Genomic DNA, 23238 nt, shown 5'->3' with positions numbered 1-23238 from the left:
CTTTCTTCGGCTGCTTGGTGCCTCTTTCCATCGGCTGACCATTACTGGCCTTCTTGTAGAGCAGGGTTCCCCAAGCCCTGGGCCTCGGACCAGGACGGGTCCTTGGCCTGTCAAGACCCGGGCCGCACAGCAGGAGGTGAGCAAAGCATCACTTGCAATACCGCGTGAACCATCCCCACCTCCGCCCCCCGCCCCCCGCCCTGTCCGTGGAAAAATTGTCTTCCGCGAAACCGGTCCCTGGTGCCAAAAAGGTTGGGGACAGCTGTTGTAGAGAACCGTGAACTCAACCTAGGAGCTTTTTTTAAAACTAAATACGACTTAAATTTAAACCTTAAAATTAAAATACATGTTCATTGCGGGGGTGGGGGAGAAATATATATATATAGGTAATGAACAAGATGAAAATAAAAATCATCTATAATCTCACTACACAGGGTATGTGCTGACATCCTTCTGGACTCTTTTGCACAAATATACTCTTTTTAAAGAGGAGTCACTTTGAATGTTTTGGTGCTTTTTAAAAATTAAATATGATATAATATGAAACATTTTCCAAGTGTTAAGTGAATATTATTTTGCAACATTCTTTTAATGATTTCTCAGATGGTCCATGATGTTATTTAATCAATCCTGTATGGCTAAGGACCTAAGTAATGTCCATGGTTTTTGTTTGTTTGTTTGTTTGTTTGTTTCTTTTAAAAAACTTTTAATTTTGAAATAATTATAGATTCATAAGAAGTTGCAAAGATAGTAGAGAGAGGTTCCATGGAACCTTTCATCCAGTTTCCCCCAATGGTTACATTTTACATAATTATAGTACAGTACCCAAAACAGGTGTTTGACATTGGTATAAAGTTGTGTATGGTTCTGTGTCATTTTATCACGTGTAGATTTGTGTAACCACCACCACAATCAAGCACCTCAAAGATCTCCCTCCTGCTACCCTTATATAGTCACACTCACCACTTCCCCCTCTACCCCATCCCTAACTCCTGACAACCACTAATCTGTTCTCCATCTCTACAGTTTTATCATTTCAAGAATGTCATATAAATGGAATCATATATGTAACCTTTTGCGATTGACATCTTTTCACTCAACATAATGCCTTTGATATCCATCCAAGTTGTTGCCTGTATCAATTGTCCATTCCTTTGTAGTACTGAATAGTATTCTATGGTATGGATCCACTACGGTTTGTTTAACCATTCATCTGTTGAGGGACATTTTGTTTGTTTCCAGTTTTGGGGTATTACAAATAAAGCAGCTGTGAACAATTGGTACAAGTTTTTGTGTGAGTTTTCATTTCTCCAGGATAAATGCCCAGGAGTGTGATTGATGAGTCATATGGTAAGTGCATGTTTATTTTTTTTAAGAAACTACCAAACTATTTCCACCAGCAATGTATGAGAGATAGAGTTCTCTGCATACTCACCAGCATTTGATATTGACATTATTTTTTAATTTAGCTGTTCTCATCATGGTATTAATTTGCATTTCCCTAAGGGCTAGTGATGTTGAACATTTTTTCATTTTTCATGTATTTATTTGCCATATATATATATATATTCAGTAAAATGTCTATTCATGTCTTTTGCTAATTTTTATATTTATGGTCCAGGATAGAGTTTATTTTAATATATATACTGTGAGTGTTTGAAAAAATGTGTATTCTTTTGTTGTTTAATGGAGTGTTATGTAATGTCAATTAGATCCTGTTAGTTTTTGGTGTTGTTGAGGTTTTCTGTATCCTTGCTGACTATTTGCTTAGTTGTTCTATCAGTTGTTGAGAGAAGGATGTTGAAGTCTCCAACTGTACTTACAGGTTTGTCTATTTCTACTTTTAGTTACATCAGTATTTGATTCATTTATTTTGAGGCTCTATTGTCAGGTACATTCACATTTAGGATTATTATGTCTTGTTGGTGAATTGACCCTTTTGTCATTACGTAATATCCCTTCTTATCCCTGATGATTTTCCTCGCTCTTGATTCTACTTTGAAATTAATATAGCCACTCCAGCCTTATAACTTATTATCATTATAAACAACACTGTTCAGCCTTTGCACTCATCCACATTTATTAGTATTTCTTGGTTAGAGGTCTGTATGTTTTTAAAGGCTTTTGACTGTATTGTCAAATTGCCCTGCATAAATTTACGAACTTTTACTGCCTCACCACTTGGGCATTATCATTTAAAATAATTATAAATGAAATACAGGGTTTTCCCAATTCGAGAGACAGAAGTGTTATCTCATAGATCAGTGGAGGTGCAGGTAATCATAGTTGGTGCACATCTAAATGAATAAAATTTTCATCTATACTAGCAAAAAGTCAAGAGGTCTAAAATTCATAAATGAAGAAGTAGGGATATATATATATATATATCGACAGTCAGCAGTAAATGCCAGATGCAGCAGCCCTAAGACTTGGGAATGTTGCCCTTAAGGAGCAGGTGGGTCCTGGTGGGATAGAGTGGGGCTGGGGGATTGGAGCAGAGGAATGGTGCTTTTGTATGTAAGTCCCCCATAGTATTATATATTTTTTAAAAGCATGTGAACGTATTAATTACTTTGATTTGATAAATGACATCTGCTTGTTGGTTTAACTTGCATTTAAGTTTGTCATCAGGCCTCCCATAATTGTATAAACTTTACACCAAGCAAAACCGCCTCTCGAGGAGCAAACTACAACTCCCAGGATTCCGCGGGTTGAAGGAGCGGGCTGTCACCGGACGCAAACTGCAATTCCCAGAATTCCGCGAGCCAAGGAGGTGGGTCTGGCCTCGGGCTCAGGAGGCTGAACCCGAGAGCCTGCGCACGTGCACAAGTGACGCGCGGGCTCGCCAGCTGGGCAGGCGCACGGAGTCCACCTGCGAGCCCCGCGGCGGCTGACCAGACGGCGCGGCGGAGCCTGCAACCCCTGCCTGGACCTCCACGGCTCAGAGCGGGCGGCGGGGGCGGGTTCGGCCAAAGCAGCTCCTCGGAGGGCCGGCCTGGAAGCTTCAGCCTCGCGGAGCCCGGCTGCGGGGTGAAGGTGAGATGCGCGCCCTCGCGGCGGGCTAGGGTTCCGCCACCCGGCTGGGTTTGGAATTGAGGAAGCGGCCCCCTGACCTCCCCCGGGAGGGAACGACAGGAGCGCTGGGGCGGAGAGGAGCCGAGGGGAATTTGCAGATCGGAGGAGTGACGTGTGATGGGGCTGAAGGAGGTGCGGGAGGTAGGCGAGGGTGAGGGGAGGTGGACCCTCGGGGTCCAGGTGCTGCGGGCCCTGGCGTGTCGGCGGAAGCCCTTAGCTCGGGCCTGGCACTGGCAGCGGGTGCCTACGCCCTTTTGCTGGGGAGATGGTGCACTTGAGGCGCGGGTGGAGGGGAGCCAGGCAAAGTGCACGGAGGGGGCCTGGGCCTCCTGAGCTCCCTTTGAAGGCAGTACCTGGGCAGCCCACAACTGATCCCTGGGCTCCTTGGGGCTCCATAGGGTGCCTACTGTGTGTCTAGTGATGAGAGCCTGCCACGGCCTGCTTGACAGTGCTCGGGTAGCCTCTGAAGGAGGGACCCGATGGACTCCCGGCCTTACTATGTGTGTAGGAACCTGTCTCCCGGTCACTGATGGGAATCCTCTGCTAAGGTCTAGGGTCCTCAGGCCAGAGTCCTGCACCTGGTGGTGGGCGGATAGGGTTGGCTTACTTTATGCCAACCAAGCCTCAGAACCTACTTTTGGGGGAAGGGAGAAGGGAATGGAATTGGTTATGGGGTGAACTTGATAGGACTTGGTGGCTAAGAGCACAGACAGAACAGGGTTCATTCACCAAATGTTTACTGTTATATGTGCTGGGCATTCAAATCCTGGCCCTCATTTACTAACTGTGTGCCCTTGAGCAAGTCACTTATCCTTTCTGAGCCTCTGTTTCTTTTATGGGGATAAAAGTACCTTCATCACAGGGTTGCTGTGAGGATTAAATGAAATCATGCTGCACAAATCCGAAGCCCAGTGTCTGGTGTATAGTGAATGTACAGCAAATGTTAGCACTTGTGGTTGCTAACAACAGAAGATGTTAGAGGTGAGATTGGAACCCAGGTCCGTCTCACTGGAACTAGCTGCTCCCTCTGACTCTCGTGGATCTTGGAGATCTTCAGCTCATCCTTTCACATTACAAATGAGAAATCTGAGTCCCACTGGGTGGCAGAGCCAGGAAAGAGCACAGGTCCCCTCTTCCCTGGGGATGGACAGCACATCAGTTCCTGAGTATTGGGCCCCCGGGCGGGGTGGGGTTGGTGGCGAGGAGCAGCAGAGTGGAGATCCTCATCAAAGGGGAGGATGGGGTGCTGGTGATGGTGAGTGTGGCGCCCCCCACACTGTGGCATGTGAGCATTCTGGTGGCCTTGATGTGGCAGGTGTCAGAGTGTCTTTCAGACTGACCTTCTGGTTGGCAAGTTCTTGCCTCTGAGCCTTGCTTTAGAAAATATTTAGCAATAAACACAGGTTTCTAGTGAATATTGAGCTAACCGGAAAATTAAATTACCGAATGCTTCAGTCCCCAAGGGTCCTCGTTACTCTCAGTTGGTTGTCAGTGGATACTCTCTCCCAGGACCTGCTTATCACCTGATAGGTTTTTTAATTGTGTAAGATCATGAACACGAAAGGCAGAGACCACAAATGTCATCATAGGCTTTGAAGTCAAACGGGTTCGAAACCCAGCCTCACCACTTAATAGCTGTGCATCATTGGACAATTCACTTAACAATTCTGAGCATACTTCCTCAAATGTGGAATGAAATTGGTAACACCTGTTTTAGATTTGTAAGAGGGAACAAATGAAATAATTCATGTCAAGCACTTAGTATTGTTCCTGGCCTAGAGTAAGGGCCAGTGAATGGGAGTTATAGCATTATTACGATTAATAATAGTTCTATAAAAATAATTGTCAGGCACTGTGCTTTGCCTGGGTTGTCTCTTTGAATTCACAGAACCACCCCGTGAAGTAGGTATAATTGTGTCTTTTTTCAGACCAGGAAATGGAGGCTTGCAGGGGTTAAGAATTGGCCCAGGCAGACACAGGACAAATACTACATGATATCGCTTAAAGGATAAATTTAAAATAGACTCATGGAAGCAGAGTGTGGAATGGTGGTTGCCACAGATTGGGGTGGGGAGGGGGGAATGGGAAGGTATTAGTCAAAGGGTGTAAAGTTTCAGATAGACAAGATGACCAAGTCCTAGAGATCTACTGTACAGCATAGAGCCTACGTTAACAATACTGTATTATATACTTCAAATTTTTCTGTGAGGGTAGAGCTTATGTTAAGTGTTCTTATCACAAAAAAATAATAAATAAGAGGGCAGAGGAAACTTTCTGAGATGATGGATAGGTTATGGCATAGATTATGGTGATGGTTTCATGGGTATATACTTATCTCCACACTTATCATGTCATATACATTAATCATGTACACCTTTTTATGTGTCAAAAAAAAATAAAAAGAGAGACGAATTGGTCTACAGTTATGCAGCTGCTAAGTGTCAGGACCAGAGCTCATATCCTGGAATCTCAGCTCCAGAACTGGTGCCATTTAATTCCCTTCCTCTGCTGCCCGGGGTCTTCACAGTTCTCAAAGTCCACCTGTGACCTGGGGCAGCCTCCAGTGTTACAGCAGGGGGTCTTGAACCGCTTGGAGAAGAGGCAGGATCCTGCAGCCTGGCTGAGTGTGCTTCCTCTCCATGTCTAAGGTTAGCCGAGGCTGGAGGGTGAAGCCTTAGGAAGAGGCAGCCAAAACGAGCCCTGTGGCCCCCAGAGGCTCTCGTCACTGGACCACAGGGCTGGGGAAGGGCGTAAGCTGGGTGAGACCCGGAAGCCTGGTTTTGAGAAGAAATGATCTTGTCTAGGGGCTGGGAAGAGTCCTGGAGCCACGTACTTCTTCTGGGCCCGATGTCTGCTTTGGGGAGGGGGTTCGCCTGCGAGCTGTGGGTGTGAGGAGAGCCTGCACCCTCCTCTTTTCATCTCGGCTGCCTGTGAGAGTTCCCACTGCCTCTCAAGACCTTTTATAAAATAAAGAGTTGGAGCAAATAATTTCTAAGGGCTCTTTTAGCTATAAAAAGCTGTGGTGGTAACTCTAAATTGGTGGATTAACCCTGTCAGCACAGCACCGGGGCAGGTGGGATAATTGTCACCCCACTGTGCTCTCCAGACCTTCCTTGGGGTGAGAGAATGGCCACAGCTCCCTGAGCCACCTGCCAGCGCCGGGCATCTCTCTGCCTGGCCGGGTGGGGAGTAGTTACACAAGAGAAGCCTTGGTTGCTAAGGTACAGTTGAGGGCCTGTGGGTCTGCATTACCAGAGCATCCACACCTGCTCTGCCCTTGAGTGATAAAAGCTCATTGCTCTGAGGTCTACCCTGCTTCTCCATCACCAACTGTACCTCTGAGTCTGAAGCACTGTGGACCCTGGAGTCAGACACAGGTTTGAATTCTGGTGCTCCTGCTTGAGCTGCAAGACCTAGAGGAAAGTACTTAACCCCACGAAGCTTTAGTTTTTCATATTAAAAGAAAATGGAGATAATACGAGTACCTGCATTGGAGGGCTTTTGTGAGGCTTAAGTGAAAAGGGTCAGAGAAAGGGCTTAGAACAGTGCGTGGCACATAGTAGGTGCTCAGTAAAGTAAGATGTTGGTAGCATTAACGTCCACCCCCTGCCCAGAGGCCAGCATCCTCTTTTCCTGACCTGTTCAGAAGAGCTATCGATCCTTCCATGTTGTCTGGCTTCCCTGGGTACATACTCAGGGCCCAGGGTCTATCAGGGAATCACACCTTTCACTCTGCCAGTGGTGATGACCATCGGTACAGTCTTAATGCTAAGAGTTGTCTCCTTTCTCCACTTTTAAAAGCTTAACAGAGGGCCCCTTCCTGGCTGGGCAGTGGGTACTCAGCCCTGGGCCAGGCTTCAGGGAGGGGTTGGGGACCTGGTCTGCTGTACTGTCACTATTACTGTTGTCCCCATTACAGACCCTTGGGTCCGGTTGTTTTAGACACACCCAGTGACAAGACACATCTCAGGGTCCTTCAGTAGTGGGGGTTTGTGACAGGAATCATGGCACATCCTGGGGGGCTTCAGGAGTTACCACCGTTATGCTGGGTCCCAGAGCTTCCAAGAGGGATGTACAGTGGCCACTGTAAGGGCCAGAGAAGCAGTCCAGCCTTACTCTGTTCAGGAGTTCATTTCTCAGGAGACCTACCTCCTGCCTGCGGGCCTGCGGGTGTGGACATCTGATACAAGCGCCACCGCTGGATCTGACCTCTTCAGGGTCTCCCACCAGTGGCTGCTGTAGACCCAGGCTCTGCTCGCATCCATTTAGCTGTGGCCTAGAGACCTGGGCTGGTTTTTTGCCACTTCAGCATTATAAGTGATGCAGCTTGTGTGGGAAGGTGTCGGTTGGGGAACCTTTTCTCAAAAGGGGCTTAGAGTATGGCAGCCTTCTTAGTGTGCCCCAGAACATAGGCTTATGCATTGTCTTAGCAGAGGCTGGGAAAAGGGTTTACTAGCCTTTATTGAAGGGGAGGGTTGTCCTTGGTTGTTTACCCTGGGTTGGACAGAAATGCCCTGCTGGGTATTTAGAAGCAGGGAATTGCAGAATTGTGGAGTGTTAGAAAAACCTCAGAGGAGTTCTTCTTAAAATTGAGTGCACGCTAGAATCACCTGGAAGCTTTTTTAAAAAACACAGGTTCCTGAATCACCCTTCAGAGATTCTGGTTCAGCAGGTCTGGAGGGGGCCCCAAATTCTGCATTTCTCATATCCCAGGTGATGCTGATACTGCTTTGGGGGACCCCATGTCCAGCCCCCGCCAGCCTCACAGGTTGACCTCGGTTTACTGGACCACTGCCCAGCAGGGGAGAGGCTCACTGCCTTACAAAATAGCCGATCCCTCAGTGTTAGAACAGCTCTAACCCTTAGAGAAGCCTCTTCTTGCCTCCCAAGCTGGAGTCCCCTTCCTGTGACTCCCCCTCAGGCCTTACTTTAGTGCCCTGGAGCAGCCCACACCACCGTGCTAGGTGCAGAGTGGCAGCCAGCTGCTGGGAATTACAGGTACCTGAAGTCCGCCCTTCAGCCTGGGGCCTGGGTTGCACATGTCACCGTCATGCACATGTGTCCACTCTGTTAGAGAGGGGTACAGCCCCCCCTCTGGAGCAGCCTCACTCTTGCTGCACAGCCCCTCAGGTGTTTGAAGAATGCCCAGGTTCCAGGGGCTTCTCTTCCGCAAGGAAGGGGCCCTACTCCTTTGAGCATCCTACACAGGATGGGGTTTCTGGATCCTTCCTGATCCTGGCTGCCCCACTGGACGTATCCCAGAAGGATTCACATGGAATAGTCTCATATTAACAATTAAGCATGTAGACTCTGATTCCTGACAGAGGTCATATCCTCAGTCTAATCATGAGGAAACACCAGACAAGCCCAAATTGAGGGACATACTAGAAAATATCTGACTCTGTTAAAAATTGTCAAGGTCATAAAAGGGAAGGAAAGGCTCAGAAGCTGCCCAAAATGGGGGAGACGAGAGACATGCTACCTGGCCGCCAGGCTTCATCCTGGTTTGGATTCTGCACCACAGAATAGAGACCACGGATTCATAACAGTATCATATCAATGTTAATTTCCCGATTTTGTGTGATATGAGAGAATGTCCTCATTCTTAGGAAATAGATGCTGAAGTGTTAGGGGTTAAAGGGGCAAGACATCTTCAGCTTATTTTTTAAATTTTTTATTTTTTTGGCTGCGTTGTGTCTTTGTTGCTGCGCGAGGGCTTTTCTCTAGTTGTGGCGAGCGGGGGCTACTCTTCGTTGTGGTGTGCAGGCTTCTCATTGTGATGGCTCCTCTTGCTGGGAGCACGGGCTCTAGGCGCGTGGGCTTCCGTAGCTGTGGCTCGCGGGCTCTAGAGCACAGGCTCAGTAGTTGTGGCGCACGGGCTTAGTTGCTCCGCGGCATGTGGGATCTTCTTGGACCAGGGCTCGAACCCGTGTCTCCTGCATTGGCAGGCGGATTCTCAACCACTGCGCCGCCAGGTAAGTCCCTCCAGCTTATTTTTAAACAGTTCAGAAAAAGAGAATGAGAGAATGGTAAAACGAATGTGTCAAATTAGCAGTTGTTGGATCTGGGTAAGGATGTAGGAGAGCTGTTTGTATTATACCTACAACTTTTTGTAAGTCTGGGATTATTTCCAGATAAAAGGAAAACAGATAACAGAGATGACAGACCCTGTAGCCACCCTGACTGCGTTAGAGTCTCAGTGCTGCTTCCTGGGTGACCTTGGGCAGGTTTCTAACCTCTTTGCCCTTTGGTTCTACCATCTATAACATGACGATCATCATGTAAATTGGAGAACCTGGCACCTAGTGATTGGCCAGTGGATATCGGCTCTCATACGATGATGAAGGAGGTGGTGGAGTTGGTGGTGGTGGTGGTGATGGTGGTGATGAAAGGGAGGAGTTGAGGGTGACACCTTGGTGATGAGGCCAAAGGAAAACCCAAGCCGAGGCCTGTCACCTCCCTCCACTCACTAATGCTGGGCTCCAGGCTCCCTGGGTTTTTGGCAGGGACTGCTGTGACCTGAACACCGCACGGCTTCCCCCAGCAGAGGGCTTCGCCAGTGGTCACCTGAGCCCAAGGGGCTCCACTGGTGAAACACAGGTCTCCTGGCAGCTTCACGCCCTGCCTTCTCCTGGCACTGGCCACACTTGCTCTGCAGCCTGAGTGCCCCACTGTCTTATAAAGACAGTGCCCTTTCAGCTGTGCATGACTTCAGGCCTGGCCATCACTGCCCTGGGATGGGAGAGGAGCCTCTGCCTTGGTGGCCCCATGACTTTCTTGGTGGGCAGATGTGAGAACTGGGCACAGTGATGTCTGCTGTGGCTGGAGGTTTGTAGCAGTCATTGTCAGCAGGGATGTGTGGACACCTAACAGGGATACTCCTCTTAGCCCCCAGACCACCAAAACACCTCCAAAACCTTGCTCAGAACTCCCTCACCCTTCAGGTAGCTTCCGTGGGTGGCCTCACGGAAGCTACTAGTAATTCAGGCTGCATTTGGGATAAAAGCGGTTTTTTTCAATAAATGACAATGGTGCCTCACAGCACCATTTCCTGTCAGGCACACTTCTTCCTTCTTCTTTGTGAATGTTTTACGCCTCTTGTAGTGAGTGGCCTTCTGACCCTCTTGATGAATTCAGTCTTCTCACACTGGACCTGAGGGCCCAAATGGATCTGTGTACACTTTGGGGACTGTGCAGTTCCTGTAAGAATTGTTTTTATTTGAATTTGCAGTTTCAGTAGAAAACCTGGTGCAGGCGTGTTCTGTGTCACCTGGGTGAGCATGACAGCCGAGACTCACACGATTCTGTTCTCTGTTGCGTCCCTGTTTGTGACCACATTGGTGTGTAGTAGTGCTTTTCTGTTTTGCCAGAAAGGGCCAACACAGGCAGCTCTAACTTGCAAGTGACCCATGGGTGCCAAGCAAAAGCCAGGTGGTGGCGCAGCAGGCTGTGCGAGCGGGGGTTTCCGCGTCGGAGGTAGGCTGGGCTCACCTCCGTCTGTTCAGCTGTCCCGCCTGTGCTGAGCGCTGTGGAGCCCTGGCTGTCCTCAGCAAAGCCTGCCACCGCGTATCCTACCAGAGTCACACAGACTGGAACTCTCTTGCTCCTCTGCCCCCCACCCCCGGCAAGGAGTTCCATCCTCTTTAATTGATAAGGAAGTAGAGTCACTATCTTTAGCTTGACCCAGGATTAATGTCTGCAGCTTTGCCTTGCTTTGCCCGTTATACTAAAGCAAGGAGTTACTATCCATGTTAAATTAAGTTTTTAGTCTAAGCATGTGAACTCTTAACTGAATGTTAAATATGCCTGGTCAATTAAATGTTAGGTTTTACAAGGAGTACTCAGAGGCTGCCAACATTTTGCCAAAGGGTAAATGCTTTTGGCAGAAAACCTGATGTCTTGTCAGTGTTTCTTCAGGTTTGTCAATAGCACTGGACGGAGATCTAACTTTGGAGCCCATAGAAGCGTGATGTTAGGAGTACCAGTTCTACACACTGCTTCTGGTAACAATAAATAGGAGGGGGAGGGAGCGGGGGGAGAGATCATTCTGAGGGTGTTTGAGTTATTGGAACTTGTTTGCTTTCCCTAACTCACAACGTGTGAGACACATCAGTGCAGGACAGAAAGCTTCCATAATTCAGCACTAGTAATTCAGGCTGCATTTGGGATAAAAGCAGTTTTTTTCAATAAATGACAAAATAAGAATTCTACGATTTTCAGTCGGGAGTATGAACAACCCTTAAAAGTAAGATTGTTATACTATTCATATAAAACCTTCTGCAGGCGCTGTTGCCACCCCACATCTTGCCGTGGGCGCTGCTGGTCTTCTGAGCCTGGGTCTGGCAGGTGCTGGCAGTCCCAGCTCCCCCCACCCCCACAGCCCTGCTCCTGGGGGAGTGGCTGGTGAACAGCGGCTGGTCCTGGCAGTTGGGAACCCAGTGCAGCTGGCCAGGCCAGCAGGAGAGGGCTTCACTTTAGACCAGAGCTTACATCCTTGGTCCCATTGTACCAGCAACAATAAGGCCAGCAGCCCCAGCCCTTGGGCCTACCTGTCGTCTTCACTCAAGTTGAATAGTTGCCAGAAATTACAGATTAGGACATTTCACATTTTAAATGGATTTCTGGCTTCTCTGGAAAAACCAGAAGGGTAGTGTTACAGCCTGAATTGTGTCCTTGCAAATTCATGGTGGAAGTCCTAAACCCCAATGTGACTATATTTAGAGAAAGGACCTTTCAGGAGGTAATTAAAGTTAAATGAGGTCATAAGGGTGGGGCCCTAATCCAATAGGACTGGTGTCCTAATAACAAGAAGAAGAGAGACTAGAGATCTCTTTCCCTCCAGCGCACACAGAGAGGTCAGGTGAGCACACAGTGAGAAGGTGGCCGTCTGCAAGCCATCGAGAGAGGCCTCAGGAGAAACCAAACCTGTCGACACCTTGATCTGGGACTTCTAGCCTCCACTACTGTGGGAAAATAAATTTCTCGTGCTTAAGTCACCCAGTCTGTAGTACTTGGTTTTGGCAGCCGGAGCAGACTAATACTAGTAGGTACCACTGGGCCGCTTTCCTGCCAGGCCCTCGTCAGCTTGAACTTTAACCTGGGCGTTTGGTCTCCGGGTCACACTGCTCGCTCCTGGCTTCACTTTCCCCATTGGCTCTTGGCCTTAGTAAGCATGTGAGTCTGTACCCCCTGCTCTAGGCCTAGAATTCCTGGGGCTTGTACTCCTTATGAGATGCCAGGGCCCTTGTGAATGGCTTTTCTGTGCCTGTGTCTGGAGCCGGGCAGGGCCGCCCAGGAGTGGAGCCTGTACCCAGTGTGGGATGAACAGCCTCGGGCGGGAGCCTCCACAGTGGTGGCTCCTCCTGCCCGGCTCTTAGTGTGTCTGCAGGTGTGGCGGCAGCATCAGCACCTTCCTCCGGTGCTTCCTGGAGTACATGGGATCCCGGAAAGGAGGATTTGCCGTCTGTGGGAATCTGGTAGTACGTATCTGGTCTAGGAGCTGAGTAAAGCAGTTTTTGGGGGGTGAATTGGCAGTATCCTCTATCTGCCTCAGTTTCTAGAGGGCTGGTTTAAGCATGTTTTTAATCCCTTATTTCTTTTTTCTCATTTCTTTTGAAAAATATTCTTGTTTTTTTTTTTTTTTTTTTAGCTTGAACCCATTCTTCTATGTATTGACTTGTCAGCAAAATTAAAGAAACAATAGCTAGATAAACATCTTATATCTACCAAACTTACGTAGAGTACATTTCTGATGAAAATATTCTAACACTAAAAATATACCATTGAAAAACATTCTTGCTCTATCATTCTTTGTCCTGGCTGAGCCAGTAAGCTCTTTGTGCCCCATATCCATTGGGTCCTAAATGTGGAGCCCGAGGTAGAGGAAGCAGAGAATGACAAACGTGGTGACATTTGAGTCCCCGGGACCTCTTTGCCCTGAATGCAGAGAAGATGAGGTCCCAGGGGTGCCTGGGCACCTGTTAGCGTAGACAGTGCTTACGCGCTCCGTGTTCAAATCCTGACGCCTTTCCATGCAAGCCGAGGGCCTTGGGACACATTACTTAGCTTCTCCTCGCCTCTGTGTCCTGATCTGTGAGATGGGGAAAATGTTACTGGTGCTTTGCTAGCCGCTTAGATGTTGGTTTTCCGATTAAATGAGGAAATGCACAAATAGTTTTTAAGTACCCTGCCAGCATAAAATGTTGAGGGTGGCAGGGGTTCTGCATGTTAATTTTGTACTGGAAACTGGCTGCTGAGACCAGGCAGAAGCGTCTTCTAAATTTATCTTCGCAGAGAAAGGAAACAAGTCATTAGGAAGATGGAGCAAAGCTGGGAGATGGTGAGGGTGCTTCCCAAAGCAGTTGGGGGTTCAGCCCTTTTGGGAATTGGTTTGGGGCCATACAGTTTGGTACCTGGTTTTCGTTCACTGTTAATTTTAGGAGCCCTAATGGAAATATAATTATGACAGCTGATGTGCTTTGAGGCCTGTTTAGATACTCTACATGCTTTAGCTCACTTATTCTTACAACACCCCGAGGAGGTTATTCTTCCCACTGTACAGATGAGGCCATTGAGACTTAAGGTGGTGGACGGACGTGCCAAGATCATAAAGCCAGCTCACATGTAGTCTGAAGGAAGGTGAGCGTGAGCAAGAGCCTGGGAAGAATTCTTGACCACCACCATGAGGAAGGAGGCTTGAAACCTCCTCTGCCGTCTTGTGTGTGTCCTGACACCCGCACTCGCCCAGACTGAATGCACTTCCGTGGTGTGGGAAAGCTGCCAGGGTTCCCAGCTTCCTAAGCAGACTCTTCTCTCATGCACCTGACGATGCTCTTCCTCTAGGGGAGCCTTTTGGGGGAGACCAGTGGGAAACAGATTTTTAACCAAAGGCCAAATGAGTGTCTAATCAGGAGGACCCAGGAAGTGACCAGAAGTGGGGTTGGGCTGGTCCCACTGGACGAGGAAAGCTTGTCGCCTGTACTGAGGGCCTCTCTGACATTCGTGGGGCAGGAGGAGCGCGTCTAGCAGTGGGGGCCCGGCCTCACCCCCAGCAGTGAAGATGCTTCCTCCGTTAGCGCTCCCGAGAACGCGTTCCCTGCCTCTCTGACAGCTGCGCCACGTCAGGTGTTCACAGCAGCCTCTTGTCTCCTCTGCCACAGGGAGAACCTTGAGGATGGGGGTGTCTTTTCTTTTCTTTTTTTTTTTTAATGTTTGTATCTCTTGCTCATACCCTACTCTAACTTAGGCTGATGCAGAGCCTCACTCCCGTTTCCTGCATGTTCTCCTAAGTCTTTGGACTCAGGTTCATGAATAGATATAGATAGAAATGGATGGCGATACGGACATATCTTCCTTTGAGTGAGTCAACGGGAAGTTCAGGCTGCCCTGCCCCGCACCCCGCCAGGGCTGCCCCCCGGGGGGGAGGAGCGCCGTGGCTGGCGTCCATCCTGCTCGGCTGCTGGCTGTGCCATAGTGGTAGTTACGTAAGGTCAGCGCCCTGCCTGCCCACCTCTAACCGAGCCTGTTGTCAAGAGAATGAAGGAGGGAATCTCAGGACCTATGTCATGGACGACTCAAGGGCACAGCTTTCCACCATGTGCCACAGAACCAGGCCTCAGGAGGGGTTGGGGATCTGTTCAGAGCTTGCCTCCTTGCTGGAAGACAGGTGCTCTGGGCACGTGCCCTTTGTAAGCCTTGAGGCCTTGTTCTGTCTTAGCATGGCCGTCCTCCCCTGGTCTCCCTGCCGCTTACCTCTCCTGGGAGAGGGTCCCCTGCTCCAGACCAGGCTTTGGGACAGAGTGGCTTGACAGGTAACTTGAGACCAGAGTGGTCTGCTCATAATAAGTGACAGGCCCCTCCCCTCCTGGGACCCCCAGGCCAGGGAGTAGGTGTGCTGAAGACAACACCATCCAAGCTACTGATGCCGCACCTTAGAAGTCCAAGAGGGACTGTCTTTTCCATGTAACAAGTTTATTTCCAAAGAACACAGTTCCGTAGTCAGCCCTCGGCACACCGCAAGCAGAGAAGGTGTCTCCAGGGCCATTGAGTTGGCCCCTTTTATTTGCCTCCTTGCCCCTGGCCAGCATTGCTCTTAATCTGCCTCCGTAATGAGACTCCACCGGGGAAGGCAGCAGGGACACCGCCCTCCTCTTCCAGCAGCCTGCTACCTGGTCCAGAGAAGTTGTATCTCCTCGGCCAGCAGACAGGACTTAGGAGAATCTTGGCTTCTTTAGAGCCAGGGGTCTGATTAATGTACTCTTTGTCTCCATCTGTTATCTTTTGAAAACATTTCTGAGGACTTTGCCTGATCCTTCTGTTCTCCAGGCATCTGCGGGCTGCTGCGGTGCAATTGGGGGTGGGGGGGTGGACAGACACAGAGTGGGGACCGTGGGGAACAGGCTGGAAGGGCTTTATGATAAGCAGTGACTGCCTGAGTTCTTGTTGGCTTTCTCACTACCACACTTTGGCTGTTTCACAGCAGGGGAGAGTACAAGGGCAGCTTTCCATCTGTCTCCACAGGGGCAAAATACAATAATATCTGTGTTAATTAACATTCCCCCAGAAGCAGATTCTGAGACAAGGATTCAAGTGCAGGTAGATTATTTGCACTTGATCGCAATACACATGAACAGGGCAGTGGAGAAAGGAGACAGGGTGGGGAAGAAGGCTAGTTCCCACTGCGGGTAACTGTGTAATCCACTTAATCCATTAGGAGCTCTGGGAGCCAGTGTAGAAGACGCCTCTGGGCCATCTCATGTGGGGAGGATGGGATTGGGGGATTTATGTGACTGTTCCCATCAGATGTTGGCTCAGGCCGCTTGGCCCGTAAGTGGTAAAGTTAGAAACCCAGGCAATCTGACCTCAGGGCCCCATGCTTTAACCACCATGCTTTATTTCTAGGGAAATGTTCTGTCCATCCCCAGCAAACCTTTTCTCCCATTTTCCCTCTTGGAAGGGTAACTGGAAAGCCTGAAGCGTCCATGAGAGGTCCACGTGGGCGAGTCTGCACGTGTCCTGCCTTCTGTCAGCGCCATTCCGGCAGGGCCTGGGGGTGGGTGGAGGACTTACCATCTGACTAGAAGCCGTCCTTCCCATTCCCCAGGCCCTAAGGCTGGTCTCTGCCTGGTTGCCTGTTGGTCTCACGAGGCCCCTACCCCCGTGTTCCCTGGTTCCCATAAGCTTTGCCCCAAGGCCCCCAAGCTCAGTGACTTAACTGGGATTGGCCGCTGCACACACAGCCCCCCGGTCCTCCTGCCTGCCTGTGGCCCCTGCTCCACCTCCCCGCCTGCTGCCAAGCCTGCCTTTCACCACGAGGACACCTGGGCGAGGGGCAGGTAGCAGAATGCTCACTGGAGAGGCGGTGAGTACCTGGGGGCCCAGATGCCTGCTCAGGTTGGAGGTGGGTCTTTCCTCATTTCCTGGGGGTCTTGCTTTCTGATGTTCCCCGGGTGTGTGTTTTAGCCTTAGCTGCTGTTGGACGCCGTTCTTGTCTACGGTCAGAGCAAAACATGCACCAGCTCATGCCGCACCCTTCTGCCTCCCCTCCCTCCAGGGAAAGCTTTATTTTATTTTATTATTTTTTCTGAGCATTAATTTATTACTCATCCACTATCCAGTATTCTGTCATTTTGTAATAGTGATCTATTTGAGTCTTTGTTTCCTTTTTAACTTTTTCTTATGCAAAATGTCAAACAAACTCAAAAGGGATCAAAAAAAGACCCCATCATCATCTTCAACTACCAGTATCCTACTGTCTTCTTCCATCTCTCTCCATGCCTTTTTTGCTGGAGTATTTCAGAACAAACCACATACATGTTATTTTACCTATGAATACTTATGTCCTCTTGTTTCTTAAGTTATCTAATTTTTTAATAACTTTTTATTTTGAAATAGTTTGAGAGTTACATCAAAGTTACAAAAAACGCTTCACTCAGCTTCCCCTAATGTTAACATCTTACACGACCACAGTATAAGTATCAAAACCAGGAAATTAACACAGGCTTGATACTGTACCATGAGCCTTATTCAGATTCTGCCAATGTCCTACTAATGTCCTTTTTCTGGCCCAGGAGTCCACATTGCATTTAGTTGCCTTGTCTCCTTACTCTCCTCCAATCTGGGACCTCCTCAGTCTTCCCTTGTCTTTTATGACTTTAACTCTTGAAGAGTCCTGGTCAGGTATTTTGTAGAATATCCTTCAATTTGCGTTTAATGTTTTCTTTATTAACTAATCTATAGACCATATTCAGAGCTAGAACTGGAGCTAGAACCAAGTTTTCCCCATTTAGAAATATAGATTGAAGTTATGTAGTTTGGGCAAGAAGGCTCCAGAAATGAGGTACCCTTCTCAGCACATCATATCAAGGGGTACACGATGTCACTATATTATTATGGGTGATGTTAATGTTGATTATTTGGTTCAGGGGATGTCTGCCAAGCTTCTCTGCTGTAAAATTTCTATTTTTACCTTTGTCATTAATATGTATCTCATAGGGAGATACTTGGAGACTATGCAAATTTCCTGTTTCTCATCATACTTTCACCCACTAATTTTAGCATCCATCAGTGGATCTTGCCTGAAACAGTTATTGCTGTGATGTTTGCCAAATGGTGATTTTCTTTTTCCATCATTGCTTCTACATTTATTAACTGGAGTTCTGTAAGGGAGATCTGTCTCTTCTCCCCTATTTGGGTACACCAGGTTTTCTCTCTCGAGCCGCCTTGGTACTGTCTGTACCACGGTGGTGGTAAGGATAGTTGGTTCCCGTGGCGGGACCATAGGACACTGGTCGGAAATTGTCAACTATCAGCAATTTAACGTGGTTCAACCTTATAGCAAAGTAGTCCTTAGCTGGTGAGGCTGGGTGGAGAATTTCTAGATGGGGACACATATATTTGGAAAAGTATATGCAGCAATATTATTTTACATATTACAGATATAGATATAAAATATGAACTTCAGAAGGTAGAAGTTGATGAAATCCTGTTGTTTTGGGGAGCAGATATTGCAGAAGAGAGTCTTGTGTGTGAGAGATTCTTGGGGGAAGGGGATGCTGGACTTTACAGGTCAGTTTGAGGCATGAAAGAGTTTCTCTGTATTATTAGTGGGTGCATGGGTTTGAAATGACTGAGAAACGCTGACTGATGCTTAAACAGATTTCTCAGCTACAGGGTTTCTGGGCTTATAGAGACCCTGCCCTAGAGATGAACAGGGCTGACTGAAGGTGCAGTCAAAAGCCAGCTCAGAAGGCAGCTGCCCCTGCCCTATTCTCTCACCCCATGGCTGGTGTCAGGTGTTACCCGTGCTGTGCCTGTGAGGGCTGAGGGTGAGATTCTTCGATCGTTTGAACAGTCCTGGGCCTCAGAGCAGGTATGATACCCTTCCTGGTGGTACGGAAAAAATGGGAGCAAATGCCCACAGCTCAGCCAGGCCTCCCTGTAGGTGTGTGTATGTGGGACAGGAAGTTTAACCCTTTGGAGGTTTTGCCTCAGTATACAAAACCATTGTCAGTGGTGATATTCAGACACAGTTCCCTTAGTGGACCACTGAGGGGACAAGTTTCTACCCATCTTTTCATGGAGATCTAAAAACCAGCAGGCGTGATTTCCAAACAGGAGCTTTAAGCAAGAGCAGATGTTCCCTATCTCCCCCATGCATGTGTGCCACGTGTCCTGAGAAGGGGCATGCGGGGTCCTGGTGTGCAGCCTGGGAACTGAGCTCACAGGCCTTCTGTCCCGTATGTGCCCATGGTAAGGTGAAGTTCTTACCTTGCAGTACCAGGAATGTCGGGCCCTTAATGGGGATTTTCCCTGAGGCCGCTTGTCACAGATACCTTTGCTGGTTATCTTTTGCTGTAGCAGTGCTTCATAACAAACAGCCCCAGAATTTCAGTGACCTACAATAAGAAGCACTTACTCAGCTCACATGTCTCTGTGTTGCCTGGTCTTGGCTGGGTTTGACCGGTGGTTCTGATGATCTTGGCTGGACTCAATTACAAACCTGGGGGTCAGCTGAGCCAGACTGAGCGTGGCTGGAGCAGCTGTGCTCCACACACAGGTCTCTTCTCCTGGGACCAGGAAGTTAGGCTGAACACAGTCTTCTCATGGCAACATCCTAAGTATAAAGAGGGCAAAGACAGTCACACAAGCACTTTTCAAGCCCCTGATAATGTTCTGTCTGCTAACATCTCATTTGCCAAAGCAAGTTATGTGGCCACGCCCAAAGTCCAGGTGCAGGGATGTATATTCCCCCATGGAAGCAGCAGGGGAGGGAGGGGAGTGAATATTTTTGAACAACGGTCTAGCTTACCGTATCTTCAAATGTGCAGAACGATGCAAGCAAGGATCCAGTGCCGTAGCAGAGCCCAGCGCAATTCCTGGCGCAGAGCGGGCGCTCGGGGTGACTCCAGACACCGTGCAGACACCTTTTCCTTTTCCTTCTCTCCTCCCGCAGGCCTCTGCTGGTCCTCCGGGTGCCTGCAGGGATGGGTAAAGCCCGCCACGCCCGAGGTGCTTCCCAGGGGCCGTCGTCTCACTAGGGCCTCGCCGCGGCGCTAGGATGCACCTCTCGGCGGTGCTCAACGCCCTCCTGGTGTCGGTGCTGGCAGCCGTGCTGTGGAAGCACGTGCGGCTGCGCGAGCATGCGGCCTCCCTGGAGGAGGAGCTGGCCCTCGGCAGCCGAGCCCCGGAGCCCGCCCCCGCGATGCGGATCGACTACGCGAAGGCCCTGCGGATCCTGACGGAGGGTGGCTCGCACATGGTGTGCACCGGCCGCACGCACACCGACCGCCTCTGCCGCTTCAAGTGGCTCTGCTACTCCAGCGAGGCCGAGGAGTTCATCTTCTTCCACGGCAACGCCTCCGTGATGCTGCCCAGCCTGGGCTCCCGGCGCTTCCAGCCGGCCCTGCTCGACCTGTCCACCGTGGAGGACCACAACACCCAGTACTTCAACTTCGTGGAGCTGCCGGCCGCCGCCCTGCACTTCATGCCCAAGCCGGTGTTCGTGCCTGACGTGGCCCTCATCGCCAACCGCTTCAACCCTGACAACCTCATGCACGTCTTCCACGACGACCTGCTGCCCCTCTTCTACACCCTGCGGCAGTTCCCCGGCCTGGCCCGCGAGGCCCGGCTCTTCTTCATGGAGGGCTGGGGCGAGGGCGCCCACTTTGACCTCTACAAGCTGCTCAGCCCCAAGCAGCCCCTCCTGCGGGCGCAGCTGAAGGCCCTGGGCCGGCTGCTGTGCTTCTCCCACGCCTTCGTGGGCCTCTCCAAGATCACCACCTGGTACCAGTATGGCTTCGTCCAGCCCCAGGGCCCAAAGGCCAACATCCTCGTCTCGGGCAACGAGATCCGGCAGTTTGCCAGGTTCCTGACGGAAAAGCTGAACGTGAGCCACGCAGGCAGCCCCCTGGGCGAGGAGTACCTCCTGGTCTTCAGCCGCACCCAGGACAGACTCATTCTGAATGAGGCAGAGCTGCTGCTGGCACTGGCCCAGGAGTTTCAGATGAAGACCCTGACGGTGTCCCTGGAGGACCACTCCTTTGCAGACGTGGTGCGGCTGGTCAGCAACGCCTCCATGCTGGTCAGCATGCACGGGGCCCAGCTGGTCACTGCCCTCTTCCTGCCCCGCGGGGCAGCCGTGGTGGAGCTCTTTCCCTACGCCGTCAACCCTGACCACTACACCCCCTATAAGACACTGGCCACGCTGCCCGGCATGGACCTCCAGTACGTAGCCTGGCGGAACACGTTGCCAGAGAACACGGTCACGCACCCAGAGCGGCCCTGGGACCAGGGGGGCATCACCCACCTAGACCGGGCCGAGCAGGCCCGGATCCTGCAAAGCCGGGAGGTCCCGCGGCACCTCTGTTGCCGGAACCCTGAGTGGCTCTTCCGAATCTACCAGGACACCAAGGTGGACATCCCGTCGCTCATCCAAACCATACGGCGCGTGGTGAAGGGCCGGCCGGGGCCGAGGAAGCAGAAGTGGACGGTCAGTCTGTACCCCGGCAAGGTGCGGGAGGCGCGGTGCCAGGCGTCGGTGCAGGGCGCCTCTGAGGCCCGCCTCACCGTCTCCTGGCAGATCCCGTGGAACCTCAAGTACCTGAAGGTGAGGGAGGTGAAGTATGAGGTGTGGCTCCAGGAGCAGGGGGAGAACACCTACGTGCCTTACATCCTGGCCCTGCAGAACCACACCTTCACCGAGAACATCAAGCCCTTCACTACCTACCTGGTGTGGGTCCGCTGCATCTTCAACAAGACCCTCCAGGGACCCTTTGCAGACGTGCTGGTGTGCAACACGTAGCGAGCGGTCCGGCCAGGCCTCGGGAGGGTGGCTACTCAGGCTTGGTGTCTCTGGGCCCGCCAGCTCCCAGGGGTGGCTGCTGGGAATTATTTATTTATTGAGGAGGCCTGTGCCTCGGGTCATCTTGTTGCATCGGAGGTGTGGGGTTGTCAGCGTGCCTCTTTGCACAGGTGTGATGGGACCTCCCCACCCGTTTCTCTCATCCTGAGCATCCATACCCTGGAGAAGGTCCTTAAGGGGCGGAGGAAGAGGAGAGTAAGAATCCCAAAGAACCTCTGTGGCTAAGTGATCATGCTGTTTCCTACGGCATCTTTCTGGTTGGTGTCGGGTTTCTGGAAACTGCTAGTAATCGTGGTCGTTTGGGTGGGTGGTACATCAGCTTCCGTCATCATGAAATTCACCTCTAGCCCCATGAAGTGTGTGTTTGGAACATTCATTAAATGATTATAAACATCTCGGTCAAGTCTTTTATTGGACGGTGGGAAGGGGGGCCGTAGTCAATACCTAGATGCCCTTTCATCCGGATTGTCAGCCAAGGAGATGTGGCAAAGGGGAAGGCATCGAGGCCTGGGAGGCAAGGCAGGCTGGCTGGGTTTCCTCCTGATGAGGGATGAGTATCCCATTTCCATCTGTGTGGGATGAAAGCCTGGAAGTAGGTGGGAGAGGGCTGTGGGGAGGAAGATCGGTGTCTGCCAGAGTCTGCTTAGGCTTCACTAGACATTCAGACACATGAGACTATGGTACACACACCTGGCGTCGGATTCATTTAGAAGGACGTAACACAAGATGCTCAGAAAGCCAGCACGGCGGCATCAAGTGACTTCTTCCACAGGAGGAGTCCTCACACCAGTCCAGGGGCCATTCTATTACCCTCTTCCCCAAGTGGTTGCTCAAGGGTAAGGAGATGGCACCCCCATTGGTAGCTGTGGGGGCCACTTTGGCTTAGAAGCCCCATAGGAACCATTATCTTCTAAACAGCCCATAGTCAAGTAAGTTCCCAGGGTCCCGCGAGGAACCTGCCTGGTTATAGGAGTTATCGCACTCAGGGAAGCCTCGGCTCCAGTGTCCTGCCAGATAGTTTAGTTCATTCAGGGTCGTTCCAGTCCAGATCAGAGGTCATATTTGAATACCACACCCGACATTGAACCTTTATCCGGCTTCCATGGCAACAGAGCTAGAAAATTAACTCACTATCAAATTCATCCTCAGAGAAGGAGAAAGAGTTTTAGCCTTTTCTTCACAGGCAGATGGTGATGCCGGTCTGACTCCTGCGGAGAGAAGAAAAGGGGGCCTTGGGGAGGTGGGAGCTCGGGCTGTAGTTTGTTTATATGAGCTGTGCCAGGCTGATCGGGAGCCCCTGAGGCAAAGCTGTGCATTAGATGAATATCCTGGTCACTGGCTGAGAATTATTCATCTGTAGGGTGAGGATGATACAGCTGGGATTGTTGTAAGGCATTCAGGAAATCATCTGTGTAAACCTTTAGCACCATGCCGGATGTGTGATATATTAGTCATTACGGGTCCGGAATCCATACCCAAACCCTGGAGGGCAGATGTGATTCCAAATTCTGAAATTTTCAGAAGGTAATCTGGTGCCTATACCGAGTATTATGCAATATTCTCAGCAGGGTCTGAGATTACACCCAATAACCAAACACACTGGGATGTCTGCAGTGAACCGTATGCATATTCGTGCTGAGTGGGACATGAGTTTTGGCACCAAACATATGAAAAAGCTTTCGATTTTCAGAGCTTTGGGGGTTGTTGGAATTGCATCTAGAAGGTTGTGAATCATCAGCCTCTCTTGCTTGGAAATGCCATCATTTTCCTTGGACTACCCTTTGGGGGTGAAGTGCCAAGGA

At 50.1% G+C, this 23238-nt stretch overlaps 1 protein-coding gene across 1 annotated transcript; it reads left to right on the top strand.

Moving 5' to 3' along the window:
- The first annotated feature begins 2828 nt into the window (after window positions 1-2828).
- POMGNT2 (protein O-linked mannose N-acetylglucosaminyltransferase 2 (beta 1,4-)) lies at window positions 2829-21460 on the top strand. The gene is made up of 2 exons (XM_059939268.1): window positions 2829-3036; window positions 19529-21460. Exon 2 carries the CDS (start codon window positions 19634-19636, stop codon window positions 21374-21376), a length of 1743 nt encoding a protein of 580 aa, XP_059795251.1. The 5' UTR covers window positions 2829-3036; window positions 19529-19633; the 3' UTR covers window positions 21377-21460.
- Window positions 21461-23238: the final 1778 nt, after the last annotated feature.

Source organism: Balaenoptera ricei, chromosome 11, assembly GCF_028023285.1.
Source record: "Balaenoptera ricei isolate mBalRic1 chromosome 11, mBalRic1.hap2, whole genome shotgun sequence".
Taxonomy (NCBI): domain Eukaryota; kingdom Metazoa; phylum Chordata; class Mammalia; order Artiodactyla; family Balaenopteridae; genus Balaenoptera; species Balaenoptera ricei.
Note: the sequence above shows the minus strand (reverse complement) of the source record. Positions and strands in the feature narration are given on the sequence as shown.

Bases quoted from the DNA above. Each gene is read 5' to 3' on its own strand.
- POMGNT2 (XM_059939268.1), top strand. From the start codon at position 19,634: ATGCACCTCTCGGCGGTGCTCAACGCCCTCCTGGTGTCGGTGCTGGCA.